Source organism: Micrasema longulum, unplaced genomic scaffold, assembly GCF_059751315.1.
Source record: "Micrasema longulum isolate JH-2025_06_02 unplaced genomic scaffold, ASM5975131v1 h1tg000559l, whole genome shotgun sequence".
Lineage (NCBI taxonomy): Eukaryota > Metazoa > Arthropoda > Insecta > Trichoptera > Brachycentridae > Micrasema > Micrasema longulum.
The window spans coordinates 407,955-423,822 of NW_028277755.1; the positions used below are offsets into that span (position 1 = coordinate 407,955).

General features: G+C 33.7%; 2 protein-coding genes across 3 annotated transcripts in view; one reads left to right on the forward strand and one right to left on the reverse strand.

Moving 5' to 3' along the window:
- Positions 1 to 4,319: 4,319 nt before the first annotated feature.
- Positions 4,320 to 6,745, reverse strand: Ids (iduronate 2-sulfatase). Its single transcript, XM_088228045.1, has 4 exons — positions 6,612 to 6,745; positions 6,002 to 6,488; positions 5,618 to 5,893; positions 4,320 to 5,080 (listed from the first exon to the last, which is right to left on the reverse strand). The coding sequence occupies exons 2-4, from the start codon at positions 6,372 to 6,374 to the stop codon at positions 4,467 to 4,469; spliced, it is 1,263 nt and encodes a 420-aa protein (XP_088084171.1). The 5' UTR covers positions 6,375 to 6,488; positions 6,612 to 6,745; the 3' UTR covers positions 4,320 to 4,466.
- Positions 6,717 to 15,868, forward strand: part of rudhira (breast carcinoma-amplified sequence 3 protein rudhira) — a 29,321-nt gene continuing 20,169 nt past the window's right edge. For both annotated transcript variants that reach the window (XM_088228043.1, XM_088228042.1), the window contains exons 1-4: positions 6,717 to 7,195; positions 7,486 to 7,774; positions 11,097 to 11,303; positions 12,166 to 12,424. In XM_088228043.1, the coding sequence (XP_088084169.1) occupies positions 7,502 to 7,774; positions 11,097 to 11,303; positions 12,166 to 12,424 (739 nt within the window). In that variant the 5' untranslated portion in view covers positions 6,717 to 7,195; positions 7,486 to 7,501. The remainder of the gene's footprint in view (positions 7,196 to 7,485; positions 7,775 to 11,096; positions 11,304 to 12,165; positions 12,425 to 15,868) is intronic.

Genomic DNA, 15,868 nt, shown 5'->3' on the forward strand with positions numbered 1-15,868 from the left:
TAATATAAACAGGAAATGATCTGAAAACCTTTGTAAACCTTAAAAACTTAAAAACCTCATACAACACGAAAAACTTACATTTGTTTTTGCCATCGAGCAGTATATTAAAAAACACAGAGTCGTAATTGGCCCACAACAAATTACACGCGGACTTTGACAGGTTCTGACAAGCCACTCAGTAAATTTAGTGACAAAAGCTTCTGAGTGAAGTTAGTGACAAATCTATTTTCCTCCTTAATGTACCGAAATCAAATGGAAAAATGTTTTTAAAGGATGGGCAAAGGTTCGACTCTTTGGGCAAAATATCCATTAAGGGCAAAATGAGGAACTTCAGCCCTACGCGAAATTGGATACAAAAAATGTTTTCTTGCGCGGGGTAAAAATTAGAGCATTAAATTGCAGGGCAAAGTTTCTTGAACATGTACGGAAAAAAAGAATAAAAAATATTTGAATGAAAACGCACTACTTTGAATAACGTCACTGGTTCATGTGAATCAACCTATGATCTGAGAGCTATGGAAGATTTCCGGTCTGCTTGTCGCTTCTGAACCAATGGGAAGAACCGAATGAGAATAAGCGGAAATGAACCTTTAACGTTACACGCGGAGTTATTTCAGAAATACAAAACTTTAAAAATCGTAGCGCTGATAATACGATATATAAAAATTTAAAAAATATATTTTTACTTAGTTTAGTAGTCTATTAACAAATAATAAAATAAAAAAACCACTGAACTTCCGCTATGCAGGGTATGCCTTCGCGTACGAGTATAATGAAAAACGCTTTAATTGCATTGCAACTGCGAAAAACAGATATGTCGTTTTATTCGTATTAACAATTCAATTAATGGAATAAGTACATATTTAGTTATTTTTTAAGTACATTGATCAAACATTTGACAGCTCTCTATGGTAACGAAATATCAAAAATTATATGAACTAAAGAAATATTATGCATATCTTTTTAGAAATGAATGATAGCATGTGTATCGTGATTTGCTATATCTTTATTTCAAATCATTGAGGGCACGCTCAGAGTAAACGTAAAGTAACGCTATAGAGCCGCTCATACGGAGAAAAATAGTTCTAGGATTATCAATCATGAAGTCAGCTATAGTTTACAGCAAAACGAAACAGCCGTTGGTACTCAAGTCGAGAAACCGTCCGTTAAACGTCTGTTGTTAATCCAAAGACAAAAATTTGTAACGCTTTTCTTTTATGCAATAGAGCGAAATGGGGTCTCTACAGCTGTAGAGCATTATTACTCTGAGGGGCAACGAAATATTTTGCTATGTATTATCTTAGATTTAGCTAGTATAAAAGCAGTTACGGGTCTATTTATTATAAGTCAGTAGATTTAGGTACTAGGTACACTACATTGAGGTATATAACTAGAGTAAGCATGAGCGTTCGAAATATGATCCCTCAACCTGCGGCCAATTAGCATATGTTTGATAGAACGGACTTTAGTCTGTTGCGAGCATTCTTCGGCTACTTTCCTCGCAATTATTAAAATGCCTATTCGTACGCTAAGATACTGCACAAATCGATCTGGAAAATATAGAAAAAGCGATACCATAACCTTTCACCGATAAGTTATGTTTTTATCTTAATAAATACTTGTTTGAAATGGCTATTTTAATGTAAAAAATGTTTTATTTATATTACCAGTATTTATTAGTCGTAAGCTATCTCCTGTCTCTGTCCTGCTCAGTTAGTTGGGCGTATAGTGAAATGACAAACAAAGGTGACGCGAATGCGGAAAGGAGCGACATACTGAATAGAACTTACAGTAGACCGATGTAAACAGTCAGTGCTTTTTACTGTACTACGTGTTTTGCTTGCCAAAGTCGACGTGATATGACGTGACGACACTTGCTCCCTCCTCTGGTCATTCCCTTTCCTTTGGGGACGACTTTTTAGCTCGAATTTGTATGAAGTTTCATCTCTATGTCGAACACCCTCTATAACAATGCAGGAGACAGGTTGGCGATTTCTTGGCATATGGCTTTTTTCAGTTCGTCCAGTGTGCGGGGTTTGTTTGTGTAAACTCTGGCTTTAAGGAACCTCCACAAGAAAAAAAACACAATTTCTAAGGTCTGGGGAACGAGCTGGCCATGCAATGTTCCCAAAACGCGAGATGACTCAGCGTCACCTCATTGGCTGTATGGGCAGTTGCCCCATCCTGCTGGAACCACATCCTCCTGCGCACCAAACGATTTCTCTGAAGTTCGGGGATCAGGAAGTTTTCCATAATTCTGTTATGAGTTGGGACTTTTCCTCTTGGGCCCACATTAAAACGCTTACGGAACTGCCGCTGAACACCAACGCAGGAATCGCCACTTTTAAAAAACGCCTCGACAACAAACGCGCGGTGCTCAGCCGACCACTGTTCCATTGCTAGTAAAAACTCCACCACCCCAGCGCCCTTGAGGTAATTTTCACAAAAATGGCGCTATATAAATTTTCCAAATATATACATATACCACCTACTCGCTTAACAGTATGGCGGTGAAACCGTCAGATCATTTTGCCGCTCCCTGTGTGTATGACAATCTGTCAAAAGAAGATAAAATCGTAGGAGAGACCGGGGCATATGGGGGACATGGGGAATACTGGAATTAGCTGTTAGAGCTGTATTTTGTACTCGTATTTGAATGCATTATCTACCCTACCATTCAGAATCCCGTTAATTTTCTTGTAATAAAAATATTTTAAGTTTCCTTGCTGAATTCCTTTACTTTTGCCCTTGTGCACATTATGTCTCAGGATCCCCTTCGTCGAATTTCAAAATGAATATTGTGGCGTTCCATTTTCTCTGCCTACGCGGAAATGGCGTGATATTAGTAGTAGTACAATAAAGTATCGGCAATAGACGCGTTTATATATTTTCTTATAATATACAGCGTCTCAATTATTATTTAAAATGACAAATTGTTGGATGTTTTAATTGGTGGTTATTACTGCAAGCCACAAGTCATAGTTTAATTTATTCTCCGAAATATTAGGCTAATATTGTTTTTGAGTCACGGAGAGTCTTTTAAGTGCCGCTGGGGCGTACAGTTTACAACAAACACGGCTTATAATAATTAAAATTATGCATTTGTGTACGTGCCGCCATTGTTAGTTGTTACCAGGCGTAGCGGAAACTGCGCGCGTGTTTCCGCTAGATGTCGGTAGAGGCGTGATCAACAACGTCATATTTTTTATTGTTATGGCAATACAAAACTTTGGAACGTTTGTTTTTTTTTCAAGTATTTACGGTTCGAAAAAAAACATGTTTTTTCAGTAGATGAGTTTATAGATTTATTTATTTTTAAACAGTAAATTTTTTTAAATTTATTTTTTTTTAAATCAATTTTTTTTAACAAATAAAATAACACACATAATTGTATTTTTGTTCCCGCAAAGCCGAGGCTTATCTGCAGGTTACATTTTTTTTTTCAACCTGTATGTATTGTATTTGGTATGAGAATACCCTTTCCTTGTTAAATGGTGGATTTAAGGTGATAAGATAAGTTATTTTTTGTTTTGTACACTATTTTGTGAAAAAGACCTAAATTATATTGTTATAGTATTTGTTACAATCAATATAGTGTAAAGTTTCCGCAAACCAAGTTTTATAAAATTTCCATTGAAAATAAACGTAAAAATTGCATTTTTCAATAAAAATGATAAAAGCGCCATCTATTTTATTTTATTTTTATTTATTAAGGAAAAACAACAGTTGTTATATTATTATAATACAAAATACAAAAAATAGTACACACATCCAGTTAAAGTTTTTCACAAATATAATGAAAGAACATGTTACACAGTAAAGAGAAAAATAATATGTTATTATGTTGTTAAGAGCTCTTAAGAAGGTTAAGGGATGAGGAAATAGAGTGGAGGAGTGGAGGAGAGGGATTTTCATAATATAGTTGACCAATTCAAAATGTTGATATTATAATAAAATAAACATAATTAAAGGAACATAAACTTATTACACACAGACAAATGTTTTTTTTTAGTGTTTCAAAAAGTTTTTTTTGAAGTCACAAAATTTTGTATTGAAAATATCTAAATGGGGACAAAGTTAATTAAATTTGGAGCAGCTAAGATAAATAAACGAGTTTTGAACATAATTTTTTTTGGGCAATTTATTGCACGACAAGTTCATTTTTTAATAATTTATTATTAAAAAAATCAACTTGTCGTGTTGACTTTACGGGACAATTGATTGAAATACGCTCCAAGAGATATGGACTATCGATAATGATATGAATAATTAGTTTCATATTTTTGTTTCGAATACATTTTTGTTCAAATAAATTTTAGTTTGCATTGGTACACGTGTATTATGACAATGAAAATAATCATTATAACTTGCCTATAAATATATAAATACTTGATGTGTTAAGGTTTAACTTTTGAGCATATTTTTATGGGTTAATATAAAAAAAATGACATAAGTCTTATTTAAAGTCAATATTGTTTATAGCCTCTCCAACCAAGTCTCAATTTCCTGCTCAATCTCTCATAAACGGGTTTAAGTTCTTCTTTATCTGCAAGATTAAGAGCTTCGTTTTCGTCAATGCTGTGATCATATAACTCTTTGGCCTGAACTTTGTTCCAATCAGGTTTGCACGAAGAGTGGTTAAAATCCACCCATTCCGTGTATCGATATCGTCTTGTCCTTATTGAGTATCCCATTATTTTGATATCATTCAAGCGAGGCTTATCGCTATTTCTAGAAGGGAAAACACCCGGCCGTGGAAATTGACTGAAAGCGGGGTGTTTCCAAATATACTGAGATTTTATCGCTATCGCGTCATAAACAAGAGGAACCAGGCTAAAACCCTCTGAGCAAAGGTCGACATTTTTCATTCTACATTGAGGAAATTTTGAAACGATTCCGGAAAGTTCTGCGAGAGTCGGAAAAATGTCAATCAATTCTACCAATTTTTTGACAGTTTTTGGTTTCTTAGCATGTACATTGTTGGCAGGCAACCCCGGAACATATAAAATTAAGGGTATTTTCAAGGCAACATCAAAATTACTATACTTTGCCCATTCACCGTGTTCTCCAAGCGACCAACCTGAAATAATGAAAATAAAAAATTAACAATGAATTCAAATAATAATATCACCTATTCAAAAAATTGGTAAAACCGTTTAAACATTGGCACACTGACTTAAAAAAAAAAACAATTTAATAATTTCCAAAAACGATACGAGTACTGCCATCTACAAATTGTATTCACAAACTTTGCATCGCATAATGACAATGTTGATGATAAAATATTATTCTACTAAACTGTAGATGGCAGTAAAGCCCACAAAAAAGTGCTATTTTCCAAAAGAACCATGGATTCTTCATCGAATCCAACTAGATTATGCACGATTTTTAATACTGAGATAAAAATATTTTTATTCTATTGCATAATCAACAATATTTTGAGTTTGTCCAAATTTTTGTAGACAAGGACTGGATTCAACTCCCTGGGGAGCTGTTAATATTAACACATTACAACAGAGATGAAGAACGTTTTAGAGAAGGTAATATCTCTATTGTAATCTATTGAACAACATTTTTTATGTTTATTTGAGTTTTAAGAAATAAAATTCAAAATTACCATGGTCACTTGTAAAAACAACAATAGTGTTGTCTAAATTTACTCCTGCTAAAATGTTTCCGATAAGATAATCAATGTACGTTATGGCTGCATAATAGCTTTGCTTTATTTTAAGCGACCACTTTGGTGGCATCATACCAAATGGAAATGAAATATTAAGCTTTCTTATGTCATCTCTTCCTTTAACATCCGTCCACGGATTCCAAGCTACCGAAGGCATCCCACTAGGACGAAAAGGCTCGTTTGGCAAAGAAATGGAGTCCAGAGGGTAAAAATCTATAAATAATACGTCAAATATTTTTACATTGTTGAAATAATATAAAATGAATGTTTCAAGGCATGAAATAATAATGAAACTATTGTATAATGTACCTCCTTTCTTACCTAAATATTTTTTTGGAAACTTTAATGGAATGTGCGGTTTGTGAAACCCAATAGCCATAAAGAATGGAGTGTCCTTGAATATTTTTTTATGATCAGTAATTTTCGTTATGGCAGCTTCTGTTATTTGAATATCTGGCAATGTTCCTTCAGGTTGAAATTTTGTTACAACTGGACAAACAAGATTACGGGTTAAAATACCACTATCTTCGTCCATGCAAACTCTAGAATCTTTGTATTTTTCTGTCGGAGGGTGATATGGTTTTTCAGACCAACTGATCGGATAGTCATCAGTAAAATTAGAACTTATGCCAGGATGAAAGACTTTTCCAAAACTATAAGTTTTGTATCCGTTTTCTTTGAAGTATTGGGGCATCGTTGTGAAATTTCCCACTTTATTGCGCCAATAACTATAAAAATCGTATAATTGCAATGTGTCCGGGCGTCTTCCCGTCAAAAACGAATTTCTACTCGGAGCGCAAAGTGCTTGCTAAAACAACAAAAGAGTTTAATGAATTGTGGTATGCATAGAATATAAAAATTTTCGTAAAAATTTGTAAGCAAAATATTACGTAAATAAAATACATCAATATGTTTAATAAAAAATACTTACCTGCGCGAATGCATTTTTGAATACAACACTTTTTGCCGCCAATGAATTTATGTTCGGAGCATGCGTCAGGTTGTCTCCCCAATCTGCCAGCAGAGGTCTCAAGTCGTCAACAACCAGAATCAAAATATTTTCTTTGTTATATACGCTGCTCCCTTTTTTCACAGCGAGAGCTGTGAAAAATATTAAATTTATTAGTTTATATAATTTTAAGTTTTCCATCATTGCGCAATAATTCTGGTGATGATTCGTTTATATATTTTCGCGTTCATCAGCTGATCTTTGTTTTCGATAGTGATAGGTATTGCTCGGATTGACAACAGTTTTCGTTCGCGTATTACGTCTCGTTCAGTCTGAAAACACTTCGTGCGCGACGCGAAATAAACGAGAATCTATCATTATAACTTAGAGATTTACTTTAGAAACACTTATAATTGTGCATTACAGCTCGAGGGACAGTTTTTTACGGAAACAAATTATATTTCTCGTCTAAGTGACGTCATTTTTGTATCTGTCAGTAAAAATGACGCAGTTGCGTTTGAGCTGAAAAAAATGTTTTCATCATGAAAGTGTTCGGAAAGATTAAGGTAATTTTTTATTTTTCTCTTAAAAATATTAATCTCACATCTCTATATGATTCTGGCACGCTTCAAAGGGCGCGAAATAAAAATAGTGGTTTCTGGCATTTGTTATTAGTACCAGTTCTTTGTCCTTCACGGGTAGCTATTTCTGTTGACTAATGTATGCAATCGTAATAATATTGTATGTATGTTGGTTTATTACGTCGATACTCGTATCGCAAAGTACTAATTGTGCATTTAATTTGATGTTCGAGATGTAAAAAAAGTGAAATATGACATTGGACATGCTTTCGCAGGTAACAGTTAACAATAATGTCTGCGGAGTCGCCTCGTCGTGCGCGCGCTGGAGGGCCGCTGGTGGTGGTACCGCAGCCGCCCAGCGACCGCAGCCTCATGGACGCCGTGTCGGGCTTCATCAGTGACGTCACCCTGGCCGCCAGCCCTTCGCTGGAGCCCAAGGACGCGGTGCTGTGGGCGAGGTTCGAGTCGGCGGACGTGGACGAGCCGCGCTCCGAGTCGGACTCGGAGGCTGATGCGGACTCGCTGCCATTGCTGCTGGTCGTGGGATATGGCTCAGGAGTGCAGGTAGAATGACCCAACTGTCCGTACTCTACCGATGTCCGTTCTTTAGCCATCATTTCGGTCGTGTCTTGTACTTTAATAACGTTCTTAACTTGAATACAACTTAAGTCACAAATGTAACTTTAAATGAGACAATAAAAACTTCATAAATCAGTAATTTTGCATGAAACATATCTATTTTTTTTTTTCAAATCAAATATTTTGTTTTTTAATGTAAACATGATTTTTAAGTGTTTTATCTAAACTGACCACCTACTGACTTACGCTGTATTCCGAGGAATATATTTCTTCTTTAAGATTCGCACTATTTGAAAAGTTAGTTTTATCTCATATCTGTCAACAATTTCTTTGTTCAAATGACAGAGGTAGATGATATTTTGTTTGGTGAAAAATATTTAATCATAATTTCAAATACAGAAAAAAGACTTGTGTTATATTCAAATTAAGGCAACGATAATAATATGAATACGGGACTGTACCTGTGGACATTGAAAATAACAAAATAAGACCATAGAGTTGGAGATGCTAAGTACATCCAAGTGCCACAAAATCGTCCATTGTCTGTTTGATCAATCAATTTCCATTGTTGAAATAAGACAACAATAATATTTTTTATCTGCCGTATTTAGCACACATAATATCAAAATTGCAACAATAATACAAAGGTATCTTCTATCTAGGCATGCTTATCAAATTTTCCATAGACAACATTCAAACACTTATTTTTATGGTGATTCAATGAAGCAAAAAAGTATTCGAGGAATTTACAAACAAAAGTTTTTTTTTAAATTTTATTACTGTACATATTAACAATTTTGTCATAACTTTATTGATAGCAGCCATAAAATGACCATCTGTACTATCTGCTCGAGTTTAATTGTTATCAACACATCAAATGTCCAGTCGTTTTGTCTACCATGTTAAATGAACTCATCCACGTATTCCGAGACAAAACTCAAGGTGAGGAAAGTACATTCTAATCTCATAATATTAATGAATGTTAGGACAATGTGCTTTCTTCGATTTGAGTTTTATCTCTGAATACGGGCACTAGAGATAGACAAAGAACTATCATTTGTTGTTTGCTAATTGAATCGTCCTCCTTATTTTAGACCTAGATTTCGCATGTTGCTTTTAAATTCACCACTGTAATTGGGATCCACTGTTGTGGTGCAAAAAAAAAAAATATACATAAAAAATATATATAAAAATATATATATAAAAATATATATATAAATTTAGCCAATATAATTTTTACTATCTTGTTAAGTATATTTCAATGCGAATGAGTTTATTCACATTATATTTTTCTCTTCATTTTGGTTCTTTGTACAAAAAGTAAAATTAACAATATAAGCCAACTAAAAACTTGTGTTTTGTTAAAAATTGTGTGATCAAACAAAGAAAAAATGAGTACAATTTTTGGTATTTAGACAGAAAAATGTGCCGCAATTTTTTTACCAACTGTCTAAATAAAACGAGTGATTCTCTTCTTTAAAAAAAAAATAATGTAGTAAGATTATCTACACCATTTACTTTAACTATTGTAGTGCAGTTGTTTTGACAGCAGCAACATGTTTTTACGTGACGTAGAATGTGCAGTCTCTTTGAGAATTATGATTCAATGGCTCTGGTATTCCGTAAAAGGCTGTCTTCTCTCGGCGCAACGCATTTATGCATTAATGATTTGACTTCTCAGTATAAGTTCAGTCCCAACCGGCACAACTTGTCACACTTAAGGTTAAGGGCGATCTGCTCAATCCAACCCTTACCGCTCCTATGTCGAGCTAGACTCAATATTATACCACGCAATTTCTAAAATCATTTGAAACTGTATTGTTTTTCCTTTCAGATACTAAATGTGCCATATTACGAATACTTAAACTTGTAAAACGGCACTTAATGACAGTTAAAAAAAAAAAATTAAGGAGTGCTTAAGGTTAAAGTTATAAATTAGATTTTAGTTATAAATTTTCTGGGTTAGAATATACTAGAGCCTTATTTCTTTTAAGTTCTAATAAAAAAAAAAAAGAATTTTCTGCTGAAATGTCGCAAATTCACTCGGTAAATTGTCTCACTCCCTCCAGTTACCCTCCTCTTTTCTTTCCTTTTGCCAGGTGATTATTTGCTGCTATCAATCCTGACTGAACTTTCTCAGCCATAGTTCAGTCATGTATTTATTCAATTAGACTATCATGTCTGCCCATGAAATCGAGTACTGATTTTTATGACTTCTATGAATAATGCATTAAAATTATAGCATCGCATTTCCAGAAAACTGTTTGATAAGAGATAATAACGATGAAATAAAACATGTTTTATGATTGTACGCAATTATATTTGTTTTGATTGTACGCAATATGTTTATTATGACAACTGTTCTGCAATACTCTATTTTACCATACATGCATGTTTGATCTTGTATTGCGTTGTGGTGTGTACGTTTATTTTTGGCAAAATATGTAACGTGATTACGTATTTAATTCATTTTAATAACATTTTTTTTTTTATAAAAGGAATCGATAAATAAATAGCTAACGCGGCTTAAAATCATACTTCTAATAATTAAAAAATTATATTTTAAATAAACAATTAAAAGCCACAGAAAAAAAAATCGTAAAATATATTTAAAAATTAGTTTATTTGGAAGGTTGTAATATTTTATTTTTAATATTAAAGATATTTTTCATTTTGTGGTACGCGATTATAAATCCAGGACTCCTAATTCCAACAGAAAGTTAGCAGAGTTATCTTTAAAGTAAAATTGAATTTTCTGCTTGAAAATGTGTATATATTTGTTTGAACATTTGAAATATCTCCCTTAATTATCTGTAGTTGAACATGTGAAGAAAAAAGGAAATTAATATTAAATTTTTCATACAGAAAATTCTATTTTACTTTATTGACAGTTGAACTCCCCATCCCAATACAAGCCTTGATAATGAAGTAATAACCTCAAAACAAGTGATTTAAAAAGTTGTTTGCACAAATTTATAAACAAAATTATTGTATTATATTATATTTTTGCTAACATTTTTACAAGGGTTAATGACAGTAATTATTTTTAAAAAAACGTATTTTGATACTTGATATACAAATTTGAACGCCTGGAAAATTACTTATGTTACTATCCTGTAGAGTAGTGATTTGAGACGTGGTCCCTTTTAGATCCAAGCCAGTAAATTATGATACGAATTTATAATTAAATAAATCTGTGCAGATTTTTTAACATGGAAAACCAGAAAATTCGTGCTTCGAATGATACGTACTTTTATAATTCTGTTTCTTTTGATGATATTAATGTGATTGTTTTTTTTGCATCTAGGTGTGGGTTATTCAGCCGGGGGCCGAGGCGCAAGAAGTGCTGTCGTGGCGCCAGGGCAGTGTGCGCGTGGTGCGTGTGCTCCCGTCTCCGACCCCGGCGGGGGACCTGTATGCCACACGGCGCCCTCTGCTGGCCCTGTGTGACTCCGCTGGCCCGGGGGCGCCCTACTGCGCCCTGAGCTTCATATCTCTGGTCGGCGGGGAGCAGGTAATATGGAAGGATTGTCAATGTAAATTGTTGTAGAGAAGGAAACAAACATTGAAAAAAGTATTTTTTATTTTTTTTCATATTTTTTTTTATTTGCACCACAACAGGCCAGGAGGCCCAATTACAGTAGTGAATTACAGCCCAGAACACCCTGGCTTAAAAAAATCACATTTAAATCTTGATGTTCTCACCAGGAATCGAACCCGGAATTTTCTGTTTGTGAGTCAAGCGCCTTAACCACTACACTACGGAGGCAGCCATTAAAAAAAAATTGTACTTATAATGTTGTTTTCACATACCAACGAAAACAAGGAATATCTTCATTTTATTCCGTATTGTGAATAAATTGTACGGTCCTTCAGCAATGAGGAAGTTCAGTGCTACTGAAAATTAGATAAAACTTTTTTCTTGAATTAAAATTCTTGAGTTAAAATTTAGAACATTTATTTTTAGGGCGAATTTTCTCAAAATTGTATCAAAAAATTCTTCAAAATTAACTGCATCCCAAGTTCTCGTGAATCGACTAATCAATTACGGCGTTGACATGTGTTGTGATAGATTTCCAGTTTCCGGGAAGCCATTTTTTTTAACGTTAAATATATTTTGACAGCTATGGGGCTCTACTTTTAAATGTCACAACTCCGTCGACAAGAACTATTGATGTCACGGGTAATTACATAACTTAAAAAAACCATAGATATGAAAATATATTACATAATTTATTTTTTTAAGGCCTAGTTTTGTATTCTATTGACAAATAAAAAATTACTAAAATTCCTTATTAGACTTTTTGCTAATGGATGAAGATTGTTCCACCTCGCAGTCTGGTGGTTGGATTTCACATTGTGTAATATTTGTTTAGGTTAAAAGCATCAAGTTCAAGAACCCTATACTGGATGTGTTGGCCAACAAGAAGTCCATAGTGGTTTCTTTCGCCGAGCGTCTCGCCGTGTTTGACGCCTGCACTCTGGAAGACCGCCTGACCGTCACGACGTGCTACCCGGCGCCCTGCCCCCTGGGGGGCGCGACCCCCTCCAACCCCGTAGCGCTGGGGGACCGCTGGTTGGCGTATGCGGAGAGGAGGCTCTCCCCCACCAAGAAGAGCAATGGAGGATGCGAAGGTCAGACTCAAAATACATATCCAGTACAGATAGTACTCAAATTCATTACAAATAACAAAATATTTAAGCCGTGTTATATTGGGACAGCATATCAAACTAGGAACCCTAGAACAACGATTCAACATTGTTTAGGTGTAATATTCTCCAATAGCAAGAGTATTTACCTCTTAAACATTGTTTCACTGATATGAAAGATGTCGATCTTCAAAGTCTGTCGGAGATAACCATCGGGAACTAAAAAATTATACTCTCTGAAATGGCTGAGTTCTCGATAAAACCTCTTTTCAGTCTTAAAAATTGAGTCAGTGTGAACCCATCCCTTCTAAGTTTTAAACTGTTGGTCCCAAGCATACCCAAATATTCAACTTAGAATGAATTATCATAGCGTTTCTCCGTTGTAACTCATTTTTAATGAACACTTGGTCTCAAATTGATAATAAATTGACAAAATTATAAATATGAGATGTGTTAAAACAAAGACAGCAATCTCCAGCATTGGTCTGAAATGGGTTAGGTACGGCGATGTATAGAAAATTAAAAATACGATTTGAAACTGCAAAGGTTTTGGAACATAAATGTCAGTAGCTCATACATATTTATCTCGACGTATTTAGTTTACTATTAATAATTTTTAGCACCACGACAGGCCAGGAGTCCCAATCACAGTGGTGAATTACAGCACAGAACACTTAGGCTTGAATTGAACCCAGAACTTTCCATGCGTAGATCAAGTGTCTTAGCCATTGCACCACGTAGACCGCCTAGTCGCTTTAGTTCCGCAGCAAAAACGGCAGTCTCTTTTACATTAACGAACGAAACAAACCAAAACTACACATACATTTAAAATAAGTCAGTAATTTACCGATTAATTGCAATAAAATTTACATGGAGAATATCTTTCGGCAATAATTATTAACTGAAATAATAAATTATCCTTGCTATCTGGGAAAAGTACTAAAGAAACATTATTTGCATTTTTTTCGAAACAAAGTGGAGAAAGCCGTCATCGTTTTAACACGCGTCATATGTTTATTCAATTAAATTAGTTTAATTTTAGTGAAAAATACGCAAGAACCTCTTCACACAATTCCAAAATAATGCCGTACAAAAATTAAATATTTAAAAAAATGGAAATATTACTCAGGCTCTGGGAATTTCAAGCCACGAAACTGATGTAGTACCAAATGTGCGTAAATGGAAACGACTGTTGTCTAATAGTGAAATCCCAAATTTATTTTTATCCTATCCACCATTGTTATTTTTTTTGTAGGTATACTTTTTTTTTTACATGCTACTACGTGGAACATATCCACCGAGTAAAAATTAGTTTGGGTTATTCAAAACATGCCTTAATATAATTTACAAGGACAGCAGGAATTTGCTCCAAAACATGCAGCCAGTTGTCAAACTAATAACAAATTTTTCTGTGGGATGCAATCTACCAACTAAAATATAAAAAAATATAGCGGGATGTAAAAATCCAGTAATTAAAATTAAACTTGCTGCTTTTTAATGTAGGTTGGTGTGCGAACACTTTTCTCATAGGATCCACTAATATGGACACACATCATGACTTTTTTATTTAAAAAAATAATATTTCACTTCCGATTAGACCGTGGTTGATGGTTTGGAGTAAATCTTATTTGACTAACATACTGGGACACTTTTGTTGCCAACTGTTTTTTTATAGGGTCACAATATCTCCTACCGTAAAACTACTTCAGTTTCACGTAGACTATAGGCACCTTTTCACTACCAACGTTTTTTGTACTGAAGGCAATAGCCTTCATTTCCTAAATGAGAGACACGATTTTGATGGCTGTAGCTGGCATAGCCACAAACGTGTTGAAATTTGTGTGTATTTAACTAAACACCCGGGCTGAAGGGTCAACCTGGACCTACAGTACTTCGATCGCTATAGTCTGGACAGAGTCGAAGAGTTTATCATAAATATTTTTTTGAGCATAAAATTGGAGTGAATGTTTCATTTCTAGTACTAGACTGATAAGTGCTGGTCATAAGCCTCGCCGTAGATTAAATAATAATTAATGTGAGGAACATAAAACAGTGAAATTGCTCAGACTAACCAATTAATTAATTAGGATTTAAGTTATTTTTCACTTTGTGCTATCTCAGCAACAATAAATGAAACATTGACTTAAAAACATTAATTTAATACAATCCGATACATTTTCGATTAAAGTAATAATTTTCCATTAATCCTGTATTATAAATTTTTAAATAATAAGAGTATGTCAAAAAGAAGGGAAATTTATTTATTTAAAACTTCAAGTACAAGGCTATTATATGCACTTAGGGCTTATTGCTTAGAGCAAAATTTTCTAGCCAACCAAAAAACAGACAGATCAAAATTCGTACTTATTATTTTTATTATTATTTTTTTTTAATGTGTATTTATATTTATTTTGAAATTACATCTGTTTTTTAGTGGGCAGATAGAGCTTGCACATATAAACTTATGAATTAAAACACTTATCTTATAAATCTAAATTTGTTGCAACTGAGAGGGAAAACATTTTGAGAAGGGAATATGGTATTCTAAGCATTTACAGGGCTTACGGCCTGTCATTTGCGGGCTTATGTGTTAAACATCACATGATGAGGAATGTGGGATCAGCTGATGAGTTTGGAAGAAGACAGGAAGAGGATCTAGGAAAGAAAAGGAATAATAAAAAAAATATAAAAGAGGTTAGGGTTCCTAGGATATAATAAAATGTTTCTTCCTATATTGTCCTTATAAATGATGTACAGGTACTTTAGCGAAGCATTTAATCTTAATTATTTGTAACAAATATTTCTGTACCTCAGAGGCAGACGGATGCAAATCCAAACATCAAATGTTCAAAACAAGCCTAAAGAATCTACTTTCTTTAAGTGATTTCTATGTGGATAGGGGGGGATGAACATCAATAGATATGATTTAAACACTTAAAATTTAAGTATGATCCATAATAAAATCAAAGAATATTTTTTTTATCACAATTTTTATACTGTAGATCCTAAAATGATAGGAAACTTATCAATTTAAAAAAAAGATGTTGTGTTTGCTGTGATAATGTAGTATTGTAAAAATCAGTATATGGTAATTGGAATAATAAATAATAAATATAAATATACACATGTAATATTAACTAACTTAAGGAAATCAATAAAATAAGAAGAATATTAACTTTGTTAAAAATGGTAAAAGTTTAAATTTAAAATGCTAGTCCACCGTAACAGAAAAGTAAAAAAACACGAAAGTAGACTGTTATTAGGTTCTTTGAATTAATTATACTTATGTTTAAATTCACATACAGTCCATTCTATGACTGGTTATGTAGGCAAGGTCACATTAGTAAATGTAGAAACAAGCATTATTAGCACTGTTCTATTTGTGCCTTGCAAAGATATAATTATTTAGACCCATTTCATTAATTTTAA